We start from the raw sequence: 13,088 nt of genomic DNA, 5'->3' as shown, positions 1-13,088 counted from the left end.
TCAGCTTCACCTGGGAGCAAGTGAGGGATTTTGAATCTCAGGCCCTGCCTCAGACCTGGAGAAGCAGACTCCACATTTTAACCAAGTTGAGGTGCTCCTGTGCACATTACTGTGTGAGAAACAGACTTATAACACGAGCCTGCACTTGGGCTGTTACTAGGAAGCAGAGTAATCATCAACATGTATTAAACACAGTGAGCCAGACACTGGGGTAATCTTCACATCATCATCTCATTTGATATTCCCCAAACTCCGCAAGGTAGGAGTTATTGTGCCTCTCTTACAGATGGCGAAACTTAGGCTTACAGAAGTGATACAACTTGCCCAAGGTCAAAGAGTGGTAGCTCATGGGGTTGGAATTCCAGTTCATATCTCTATCTTGAAAGCCTGTACTGACAAGTCTACAGATAACAACCATATATCCACTGGCATGTGTATGTTATATCCATGAAGGAGATAGATACACTTTTCAACTTTATGCTAAGGAAAATACATTTGGGGTGTGTGTGTGTGTGTGTGTGTGTGTGTGTGTGTGTGTATGTGTGTGTATTTATATCTGGGTTCTTTGTGCTGTTTGATTGAGCTATGTGTCTGTTTTTATGCCAATACCATACTGTTTTGATGACTATACCTTTGTAATATAGCTTAAAATCGGGGGTTATTATATTAAGCTTCAATCTAGCATTGAACTCCTGAAGTTATGAGACCAAGGAAAACTGGAAGGTTTCCACAACTATAAGATTAAGCAGACAAAAACAAAACAGGTTTTCCCATTCATTTGGGCCCCCTGACTAAATTAAAGGGCAACAAATTCGGCCAAGACATGAAAAATTCATACATGCAGTTTCTTTAAGCAGATCAAAGCAGCTGGGTTCAGTAATGCTGGAGCCTTTTTGAAAGTTCTTAGGGAAACTGTGTATTTTATTTGCAATCAGGCATCAATAGGAGTCAGCACCTGTCACATCTCCAGAAACACAAAACAAATCATTTGCATTACCTCCCAAGATAGCTTCCTCTTTAAGCTAATTTTATACTTTTTTTTCCATTTAATAACAGAAGCTGAAGTTTTTTTCAGACTCCGTACTTAATGAACTTGAAAGGTGGGGGCTGCTTCACACAACTACAGTCTTCAGAAAACTCTAGTTCCTAGTTTAGGATAGAATCCTGCTCTGGGCACCTGACTCATCTGCTCCTCTTTGTAGGAATAATGCATGGGGACATCTCATCCCTTAGAAATCCTTTCCGCAACCTGATTCTTCTGCTTTGTATACCTTGGGGGTCTGAAGAAGTAGTTTCAGAGGTTGAAGATAGGTCAAGTGAGTGACCCAGGGTGTGGTCCCCACCCCAGAATGACCTCAAGCATCACCATGGTCATGTGACCCCCTGGTTTTTATCCCTTTCTGGAGGATGAAGAAAGAAGGAAAAAACCAATAAAAGGAATAATAGTTGGGGTTACTTTTCCTCCAAGACATGACAAAGTACAGAAATGAATATTTCCCCTTAAATGTATCTGGTTTACAAGATGTCCTTAGGTTTTGAAACAAAAATACAAGACAAAAAGAATTACAACATTACAGAAATCAGAAGACTGTGCTATGAGGGAAAGCATATACACAGAACAGATGGCAAAATGGAGTTCAGAAATAGACCCACACAAATATGACCAATTGATGTTTGACAAAGGTGCAAAGGCAATTCAATGAGGAAAGGATAGGCTTTTCAACAAATGGGGTTGAAGAAACTGGACATCCGCACACAAAAAAGAAAAAAAGATGACTTTCAACCTATACTTTATATCTTCTATGACAATTAACTCAAGATGGATTATAAAACTAAATGTAAAATGCAATTATAAAGTGTTTAGAAGAAAATACAGGAGAAAATCTTTGAGAGCTTGGGTTAGGCAGAGTTCTTAGACATGACGCCAAAGCACAGTCCATATAAGAAGAAAAAGATAAGCTGGATTCCACCAAATTTAAAATCTTTGCTGTGCAAAAGACACTGTTAAGAGAATGAAAAGATGAGCCACAGACTGAGAGAAAATATTTGCATATCACACATCCGATAAAGGACTTGCATCTGGAATAGACAAAGAACTCTAAAAACTTAGTAAGAAAATGAACAAACCAATTAAAACTGGTCAAATGGTTTGAATACAAACTTTACCAAAGAAGACATATGGATGTCCAATTGCCATGTGAAAATATGCTTATCATCACTAGATATTAGGAAAATGCAAATTAAGCCACAAAGAGATACTTCTACACACCTATTAAAATGACTTTAAAAAACACGACAATGTCAATACCAAGTGCTGCCGAGAATGTGGAACAATTGGAGTGTGCAAACTTTGCTGCTGGGAATGCAAAAATAGTCTAGGCACTTTGGAAAGATTTGGTGGTTTCTTATAAAGTTAAATATATACTTACCACATGACCCAGCAATCCTACTTCTGGGTATTACCCAAGTGAAATGAAAACCTACATTCTCACAAAAATCTATACATAAGCGCTTATAGCAACTTGATTCGTAATTGCCAAAAACAGGAAACAACCCAAAAGTCCCTTAGCTGGGGAATGAATAAGCAAAATCTGGCATATACATATAGTGGAATACTACTCAGCAGCAGAAAGGAAGGAACTGCTGAAACATATAACAACATGGATAACACTCAACTGTGTTATGCTGAGGGAAGGAAGCCATACAAAACGCATCTCTAGGTATCTAGTGGATAATCCCGTTTATATGATAACCTGGAAAATTTAAAACTATAGAACAGAGAATAGATCAGTGGGTACCTGGGATTAAGAGTTGAGAGGGTTTTTTGTTTGTTTGTTTGTTTGTTTGTTTGTTTGGCAAGTGGTGGAATTGTTCTGGATCTTGATTGTGGTGGTGGTTATACGACCACACATTTGCCAAGAACCGTAGATGTTTCTATTAAAAAGACTAAATGTTACTGTATGTCAATTTGAAAATGAAGAAATGTTTAAAAAATGAAATGAAAACATTTTCTGCCAACTTTTCTCCTCAAACTTGAAGCTGTTTTGTAGATAACAGATTAGAGCACCCACAGACATTACGAGGAAGGAAAGAGTTCATGGCGAATGGTTTATGTGGGTCATACTCAGAGTCAGTCTTCAGCACAGTCTTTAGGAAACACATTTTTTTTTTCAAACACTAATCCAGCAAGAAACAATCGTTTTAAATAACTGTAATTTCTCTCGATAAAGGACTGGTTAAATCAATTACAGCATGTCCAAAAAAATATAGAGAGCTATTTTAAAATGAGCAAAATCTATATTTGCCGATTTGGAAACTATAAAGAACATATCTTGATGAGTGCTTACACAGATTTCTTTTAGTGATATTTAGAAAATTTTTTAATGGAGAAAAGGGTAGATAGTACAGTGCTATGGGGAGGAGGTTATGTAGGACTGGGGCAGGGGAAGGGTTCCGGGCAAGGCTGGTACAGTTCTACTACTTGACCTGGGTGACGGTTACGAGTGCTCGCCTTATGATAACATGATGCTTTACACTTGTTTCATGTGGTTTTCTGTACTGGTGGTATCTTTTACAACATAAAAGTTTAAATACAGAAAAAATTCTAAAAGACATCGAATCAAATAAAATGAACACCTGTGAATCTTAACCACCTAACCCAAGAACCAGAACATTACTAATAATGCACATCTACTTCCTTCGCCAAAGGTAATCAGAATCCTGAATTTTTTGTTTATTAATCTCCGGCTTATTCTTTAGCTTTATCATATATATATATATATATATATATACACACACACACACACATGCACATACACACACATATACACACACATACCCACATATACATACATATATCACTTATATAACATATTATTATGATATGCCTATCACACGCATTATGTGCATATATTATACATATATACGTATACATAGGTAAATTTTTTAAAATTTTAAAGTAATATATACAGGTATAAGCAATATGTATAGGTATAGGTATATATTGTTTATAAAAAGGACATCGTACTATATATTGTCTTCTGTGCTTGAGTTTTTGTGGTTTTTTTTTAACTCAATGTAATGCTACTAAGACTCTTAAATGTAGTTGCATATTTTTGTAATTAATTTATTTGCATGCTGCATATTTTTCCATTCTGCTAATATACCACAATTTATGCATTATGCTGTTGATGGGCATTTGGTTGTTTTGTTTTGTGCGGTTTTGTGTTTTTTTTTTTTTTTGGAAGAACTAACAATGCTGCTATAAGCATTCTTTTTAAAATTTAAAAAATAAAAAATTACGTAGAGAGGGTAATAAAGAATTATATTGATTCAATTCCTGTTATCTTTTTTTCGTTCTCAAAGAGAGTGCAAGTTTAGGGGTGAACAAGCACAGTGAGGGGAATGAGGCCATCGGTGCGGCTGCCCTGATAGTGGTGGCTGTCCTCAGGCACCGGATGGTATCTCCTGGTGCCTTCAGAGGTGTTTTAAAGCATTCTTTTAAAAAGAATCCTTATATTTTAAAATTTATATTTTTATCATACAAGTAAAACTTCTTGTATATTTCTTTTAATAGACAAGTAAGAGTATAATACTTATTTTAATATACAAGTAAATGCATACTTCTTGTTAAAAACAACAACAACACCTGGGAAACATAATAGTTAAGACTGTCCTTTTTTAATCCTCACCCCAGATAGCTTCCCCTCCCCAGAAGTAAGCATTCTTATCAGTCCTCAGATCCTTTTGTTACATTTTTCCCCTCAGGAAGCCTCTATGAGAAACCTTTAAAGTTAAAACTCCTTAATTAGGGAGACATGAAATTATAAGACTTACCAAAAAAATACCCCTGAGGAGAAGGCAGTCCAATTTAGGCAGGTAATTAATATTTGTTTGAACTGATACTATCTGCATAATGTATAGTGAAAAGCGGAGAAGAATTCTAAATTTGAGGAAAAAGCAAGATACAATGTTTTTACTTTCCTTTTGGTTAATTCTTTTTTTTTTTTTTAAAGATTTTATTTATTTATTCGACAGAGATAGAGACAGCCAGCGAGAGAGGGAACACAAGCAGGGGGAGTGGGAGAGGAAGAAGCAGGCTCATAGCAGAGGAGCCTGACGTGGGGCTCGAACCCAGAACGCTGGGATCACGCCCTGAGCCGAAGGCAGACGCTTAACCGCTGTGCCACCCAGGCGCCCCTCCTTTTGGTTAATTCTTAAGCATAATCCATCGTACATACTTTTTGGTTTTGTGAACATCCAGTATCAACATTCAATATATGTCTATAATCAAACTTAATTCCAAAACCCCATTCCAAAGTGGGAAGGTTAGGGGTTGTCTGCCATGCTCGATTATCCATCACCATAGCACAGTAAGGTAGAAAGGACATTAGTCGTGTAGGAAGCTTGCCTGTGCCGCCTATTGACTGCGTAATCTCAGGTAAATTAAAGAACTTTTCTGAATTCCAGTTTCCTCCTCTGTCAAATGGTTATTATTTCTGTAAGACAGGGACATGGGCAAGCACAGGCCACCCTGGGCACCATTCTCTTTACTGTGCATGTAACAGAGAGTAATCACACTTCCTCTCAAAGAAAGCCCTCAGCCTGAGGACCCCCATTCTCATCATTGGCTTCAGCTAGGGGCAACTGCTCACTCATCTTTCTCAACCCCCTCCTTTTGCCCTTTCTTACCTGCTGTCTGATGAAGCTGCATTCCCAGGCTCAAAAGTAGCAGAAGGAGGAACATGGTCTGTACCCGATCTGAAATAAACAATTGAAAGTCTCAGAGCCTCCTGCAGTTTTGCTGGGTCTTGTGATTTGGTGATTTGCTTGTTCCTGAAAACAGGGAAATGATGTGGAAACAAGCCCCTGGAAGAGAAGTTAAAAGTTGATTGCCTGGAGGAGAAGGGAGACAAGGTAAGAGGAAGCAAGGTGTTCTTTATCAATCCAAATTAGAAGCTCTTCTTCCTCTTGAGACTATGAACCAGTTCTCATGAATCACCCACACTGAACCCCTTTGTGATTATCTGAGCCCCTTTGTCTCTTCCACAAAGCCTCCCATAGTTTTTTCAGTAGTGGATCCTTGAAAATCAAATGATTGTCAAATGAATAATGCACACCAACTTCTTCAGGTGGACTTGAACTCTGGGAGTCAGATACTCAAGGACAGCACTCAGTTGAACAGAGCTAGATTCTCAACAAACACTTGATATTTGCCTGGATAGGAAAGTGTCAAGTTCTTTTGAGTGTTGTGGTGGAGTTTGCCCATTATTTGAACTACCTGTTACTAAGAAGTTTAGACAGGGAGAGAACAGAACTGGCTCCACTGAGTGGGTGCCCGACCTGGTTCTGCCACACCTCCTATGCTTCTACCTTTGTTCCCAGGCTTTCTCCCATCCAAAGACTTCTCGTGGTCGAGGCAAAAGGGACAGGATATATCACTGTGAGCAATTGTGTCCTCAAAGGGGCTTTCAAAATTTTATCAGCAGTGGAACCATTTCTCCAAGGGAAATTGGTTGGAGCCATACATCTAAGTCATACGCTGGTCACAGTGGGATGGAAAGCCCGCAGAGGATCTGGATTAGGTGAACCACATGATCTCATTACATTTCTAAAAGAGGACTCAGCTTTGGTGTAGACAATAGACTCTCCGGAAGGACAGTTGGTTGGACAAGATCAGAAGGATGATCAGTGAGGAATGTTTTCACAGAGATGATGGTTTGGATCGAGTGGTGGTGCTGGTAGAGGTGAGAAGTGGTCTGCAGGAAGGTATATATTATACACAAATATATATTTGATCTTTACATTTATTTTTCCAGCAGCCTTATTGAAGTATACTTGACATACAATAAAGAATGTGTGTGTGTGTGTGCGTGCATGGGTGTGCATATGTGTGTATATACATATATACTTAAAACACAGACAATTCAGTGGTACAATTCAGTGGTTTTCAGTATATTCACAGAATTGTGAAACCCACACCATTATCTAATTTTGGATCATTTTCATTACCCCAAAAAGGAACTTACTACCCATTGACAGAAACTTCCCAATTCCCCTTCCCTCTCCTTCCAATCTCTGGCAACCACCAATATACTTTCTGTCTCTATTGTTTTGCTTATTCTGGATATTTCATAAAAATGGAATCATACACTATGTAACCTTTTGAATCTAGCTTCTTTCACTGAGCTTAGTATTTCCAAGATTCATTTATGTTGTAGTACATATCAGTACTTGATTCCTTTTCATGATTGAATAATATTTCATTGTATGAATATACCTCATCTTGTTTATCCTATTCATCAGTTGATGGACATTTGGATTGTTTCTACTTGTTGGCTTTTAGAATAATGCTGCTATGGACATTCATGTACAAGTTTTTGTGTAGGCATGTTTTCAATTATCTTGGATATGTAGGAGTGGAATTGCTTGGTTAAATGGTAACTCTATGCTTAACTTTTTGAGAAACTGCCAAAGTGTTTATCAAATATATAATGTGCAAATGTTTTCTCTCATTCTGCAAATTGTCTTCTCAGTTTCTTGATAGTGTTCTTTGAAGCACAAATATTTTAATTTAATTTTAAAGCACAAATTCATTTAATTCTGGGGATGAAGTCCAATTTATTTATTTTCTCTTTTATTGCTTATGCTTTAGGTGTCATATCTAAGAAACCATTGCCAAATCCAAGGTTGCAAAAATTTACATCTATGTTTTCTTCTGAGTATTTTATAGCTTTAGTTCTTATATCTAGGTCTTTGATCCATTTTGAGGGTTTTTTTTAAAAAAATAATGATTGTTCTTTTTTAAAAAAGATTTTATTTATTTATTTGACACAGAGAGAGAGCACAAGCCGAGGGAGCGGCGGGCAGAAGGAGAGGAAGAAGCAGGCTTCCCGCTGAGCAAGGAGCCCTATGTGGGACTCGATCCCAGGACCCTGAGATCATGACCTGAGCCAAAGGCAGTCGCTTAACCAACTGAGCCACCCAGGAACCCCAATAATTGTTCTTTTATAGCCTAAATCATAATTTTAGCCACTGGAAGTCCCTTCAAGGTAGCCTCTGTTTCCTTTTCACACAATCCTATTAATCTTGGGAAGTTTGTTTGCTTTCTGAACAAAATGCCTTAAGCTGATTTCATGACTTTGCTGCCCAAACATGCAATTAGCCTTTCCCTATGAAGTCCTTTTTTTTTCCCAATTTTTTTAAAGCTAAAAATAAAACAAAACCAGTTTACCCATTTCTTCCACTCACTAAACCCTTACCTCTGGCAACCACCAATCTGTTCTCTGTACCTGTGAGCTTTGTTTGTTTGCTTGCTTGTTTTAGATTCCACATGTAAGTGAAACCACACAGTATTCATCTTTCTCTGAGTTATTTCGCTTAATGTAATAATTCCTTTGAGGTCCATCCATGTTGTTGCAAATGGCAAAATTTCATTCTTTTTTTGGGCTGAGTAATATTCCATTACACATACACACACACAGGTTGATTCATGTCTTATATCAAGATTCATATCTTATATGAATCAACCTGTGTGTGTGTGTGTGTGTGTTCCAGAAGTATTCCCAGAAGTGGAATTGCTGGATCACATGGTAGTTTTATTTTTTATTTATCATTTTTTTAAGGAACCTCCACACTGTTTTCCATAGTAGCTATATCAACTTAGAATCCCACCAGTGTGCACAAGGGTCTCCTTTCTCCACATCCTCGCCAACACTTGTTGTTTCTTGTCTTTTTGATACTAGCCATTCTTAACAAGTGTGAGGTGATATCTCATGGTGGTTTTAACTTGCATTTCCCTGATGATTATTGATGTTGAGCATCTTTTCATGTATCTTTTGGTTATTTGTATGTCTTGTTTTGAAAAATGTCTATTCAGATCCTCTACCCATTTTTATATTGACTGTGTGTGTGTGTGTGTGTGTGTGTGTGTGTGTGTATGTTACTATTGAGTTGTATGAGTTCTTTAGATATTTTGGATATTAACCCTTTATCAGATATATGATTTGCAAATCTTTTCTCCCATTCAGTAGGTTGACTTAATTTTATTGATGATTTCTTTTGCTGTGCAGAAGCTTTTTAGCTTGACACAGTCCCAACTTTTAATTTTTGCTTTTGTGTTTTTGCTTTTGGTGTCAGATTCAAAAATCATCACCAAGTCCAATGTCAAGGAGTTCATCACCTAGGTTTTCTTCTAGGACTTTTTCGGTTTCACATCTTATACTCAAGTCTTTAATCCATTTTGAGTTAATTTCTGTGTATGGTGTAAGAAAGTGGTCCAGTTTCATTCTTTTGTGTGTGGCTGTCCAATATTTCCAATGCTATTTATTGAAGACTTTGGAATATATTCCTCAGTTTCTTCATTTTGCCTGACTCTCTGTGTTTCTATGCAGCAGATGAAACAACTACGTCTACAAGTCTTGAAGAATTGGTCTTATGTAGGAAATGAAACTTGATATTCAACCCTGCCTCAGCTCTTAGTTGTCTTGCAAAGCTTTGTGCTTGTCCAAGCAGTCAGTTCTATCTTAAATAGCTCCCAGTAGTAGAGGATGTACCAAGACCTGTCAGTAGCCCGAAGGGGAGGATCTTTGCACCTAGATTCAGGTTGGTTGAAAGTCAGATCCTTAGGCAGCAGCTTGTGAAAGTATACAAATAATACAGTCCTGTGGGCTGGAAGTGTAAGTCCTATTGGCCACCAAGGCCAGGCAATCTGGAGGTGTTCTCTGGGTGGCAGTCACAAAAATCTGGGTTCCAGGTGACTATATAAGCTTTCTGCTGGATCATACCGGTGAGTGGAAGCAAGGCAGAGGGCAAGCACCAAGATGGTGTCCACAGCCTATGTTCCTTGAGAGCAGCTTTGTAGGCCACTTAATGTGTGCAAGACCTTAAGACTACCGCTCAGGCTGAAGCTCTAGGAGAAGCAAAGAGGCTTCCCTCACAGAGAGACTGGGGTGTGTACATCAGTGTGCTGTCTATTCAGTGCTCTGGGGGCAGAAGCCTGCCAGGAGACATCTCTGATTCTCACAGTCCCGTGGAAAGGAGTAATTCAAGCCCCTGGCCAAAAGAGGCCGATGACGTAGGGGTGGGGAGTCCCCTGGGCAGATGCTGCAAAAACCGGTACACCAGACACCTGCAAGGCTCCCTGCCAGGAAATACTGGTTCTCTGGAGTGAGTCAGAGAATAAGTGTGCAAAGAGCACCAGCCTTCCACGGTCCCTGGAAAGAATTATACCAGCCCCTAGAAGTGTGTTCGTTTGAAGCCTGTCCCTCAGACTGTAGCCATGTAGATTAGCTGATAGGCTTCCTTTACAGAAAGACTGAGCTGCAGGGTCTGTGGCTATTCTGGCTCCCTTACATTTCCATATGAATTTTAGGATCAGCTTGTCCACTAACACACACCAAAAAAGGCAGCTGGACTCTCGATAGGAGTTGCACTGAATCTGTAGGCCCATTGGGGAAATTAGCTATCTTAATGATATTGAGCCTTCCAAATAGGAACATAGCATGTCTTTCCATTTATTTAGGTCTCCTATCTTTTCAAATAAGAACTTATGGGGTTTGCTGTCAGGTTGGATATGCAGTTTGACAAAAATAGAGAAATCCAGGAAAATTTCCAGATTTGAAGCTTGAGGCATTAGGGCAATGGAAGTGCTAATTTTAAACTGGAGAAGACAGAGAAAAACAGATTAAGGAGCAGAAATCAGTCTATGTTTGGCATGTACGTGGTTTGAGATGCCAACTAGACATCCATGCGAAGATGTTTAGTAAGCAGTTGGATAACAGATAGTCCAGAGTTTGGAGTACAGATAAATTTGGGAGTCCTCAATGGCTACATGTTACTTAATGCCAGGGGGCTGCATGACATTACCACGAGAGACACATGGGAGAAAAAGTGTCCAAGGATAGAGATGTGGGGCAGTTCAACATTTAGGGGTCTCTGGGAGGGAGGGCACTAGCAAAGAAGATTGAGGGGAAGGGCAAAAAGGCAAATTAATCATGTCTTTTATTTTCTGTTTTCTGATGCTTTGATGTCTGATGCTTGCTGATCCTGCAGGGACTGCCCCTCCCAGGATTAGCCAGTTCCTAGAGATAGTAAACAACTCACCCAGGGCAGGCCTTTCAAATGCAAATGAAGCAACCCAGAACCCCTCATTCCAACCACCTCTATTACTGCCCTAACCACCCTAGGGCCAGGTACCCCACAACAAGGGACAGCCCCTATGTTCCAAATACTGATGAACTATTTCAAACTAGACAATGGAAGCCTGCTTACCCTGCGTTGCCCATTCCTTCTTGTGGAAACCACAATAAAGACTTCTGGCCACATTTCCCCTTCTGCTCTGCCTCCTGTCTGACCCTGGTGCTTCCCTGTGTGGCCCCTGCAGTGTGACATGTCTCCTCTCAGGATCCGAGAACACGACAAGGTATTTTTTTTCAATAGCAGTTATCTCCTGATCTGTTGGCCTTGCCATACTTCAATTACAATGAAAGCTAGAGTTTAAAACACAGTGCTACAAGGAGGGAGTGCTCAGCTGAGCCAAATGCTGCTGAGGGTTGGCATTAGCAGTGTGGAGGTCATGAGTGAGCTCGCCAAGCAGGACATCGGGGGATTTGGTGCAAATGAAATCCTGTGTAAAGTGAAGAGAAAATAAGAGTAAGGGTGCAGAGCCAATGGAATATAGGCAACACTTCAGAGAAGAGTGCTATAAAGGGAGCAAGCAATGAGGCAGTAGCTAGAAGGGACTGTGAGGTCCATAGTGGGCAGTAGTCTTGTTCTCTTTTTTAGGGAGGGACATATTAGCAGGCAACAACTGGGAGCCCCATCTAGTGCTTTCCATAGGGAAATGCTGGACCTTAGCTGGTCTTGAAGACCCTCTTCCTTATTGAAAATGCAAATGTACCCAGACAAGGTATCATCTTAATGTGGCAGTTGCCGAGCATCCTTATTTCTGGAGCTCAAAACGATAGTGTGTAACATGCTCTGGCAACAGAAAGGATGCCTGGCTCACCCACCTATAGCTGTAACTTCCCTTTCTTCCTTGCCCACCCGGGGGGACTTTCCTTGTACACTGCCTCCTTTGGCCGACAGAGAGATAGACGCTGCTACGAAGGTACTTTCCAACCAGCCGCCTTCTTCCTTCTAGGGATAGTATCTTCCATGCAATGGATAAGATCTCACACTCTAAAGTCAGACACATCTGATCTCAAATCCTGGGCCTAGAAATAAAGTGCCTCTAAGACCCTGGGCACTTTATTAAAACTCCTTGTGCCTCATTTTCCTATAATGCCAATAATAATAACACCCACCTCAAGCCAGAACCTTGGGGGTGTCATCTTAAACCTCTATATCTCTTATCTTGCCAATTTAGTCCATCTCCCAGTCCTGTTAATTCTGTGTCGGGATACTTCTGGATGATGATACTTCTTTCTACCACCCACTGCTATCGCCCTAATTCGGCATCTTGTCATTCCTCCTTATACTGTAGCAGAGCATCCTACTCAAAATCCTTCGATGGCTCAACATTTCACTGAGAATAAAATCCTATGTCTGTCTAGTAGCCCAAGCAAGGGGGACATCTGCCTTGAGTCCCATGCTTTAGAGGACCCAAGATTGGCCATGCCTCTCCCTGCAGTGTGATGTATTTGCAGAGAGTTAAGAGTGTCCTCTGGAGCTCTTGACCTACCACCCATTACAATTTGGGTTCTTGGGATTCTGGAATTCTCTAAATGGCCCTAAGCCTGCTCCCAGGCCTGTGGGGCTTCTTCCCCAGATCCATTGCCCCAAGGGCTGACCTTGCTTCCAGTGTGCACTTGCCTATATCCAGAGACTTTCCTTGCTCTTTCTGGTGAGACTGCCTCATGCAGAATCGCAAGAGCGCCACCTCTCCAGCATTCCCAACTCTCCTTACTATCTCACTTTTCCAAAACACTCATTACCATCTAACATACCATATAATGTACTCATTTGTTTTTATTGGATTATCAGCTGCCGTCTTCCATAAGAATATAATCACTGAAAGGACAGAGATCTTTGTTTGGCTTCCTAATATCCTTCAGTCCCTAAAACTGTGTTTGGTAGGAAGCTGGCAC

The 13,088-nt window shown here is 40.0% G+C and overlaps 1 protein-coding gene and 1 long non-coding RNA gene across 4 annotated transcripts in view; one reads left to right on the top strand and one right to left on the bottom strand.

The window, feature by feature from the left end:
- Positions 1–13,088, bottom strand: part of PDCD1LG2 (programmed cell death 1 ligand 2) — an 81,286-nt gene that overhangs the window by 36,644 nt on the left and 31,554 nt on the right. For 2 of the 3 annotated variants that reach the window (XM_040620311.1, XM_008690904.2), the window contains exon 2: positions 5,692–5,760. In XM_040620311.1, the coding sequence (XP_040476245.1) occupies positions 5,692–5,746 (55 nt within the window). In that variant the 5' untranslated portion in view covers positions 5,747–5,760. Of the gene's footprint in view, positions 1–5,691; positions 5,869–13,088 lie in introns of all 3 variants that reach the window. The other variant, XM_040620310.1, reaches the window with a different exon arrangement.
- LOC121100131 lies at positions 2,629–7,880 on the top strand. The gene is made up of 3 exons (XR_005831859.1): positions 2,629–2,720; positions 5,846–5,916; positions 7,837–7,880. It is a non-coding gene; the product is annotated as an uncharacterized LOC121100131 (long non-coding RNA).

This window comes from Ursus maritimus, unplaced genomic scaffold, assembly GCF_017311325.1.
Source record: "Ursus maritimus isolate PB19 unplaced genomic scaffold, ASM1731132v1 scaffold_34, whole genome shotgun sequence".
In the NCBI taxonomy this organism is placed as follows: Eukaryota; Metazoa; Chordata; class Mammalia; order Carnivora; family Ursidae; genus Ursus; species Ursus maritimus.
Note: the sequence above shows the minus strand (reverse complement) of the source record. Positions and strands in the feature narration are given on the sequence as shown.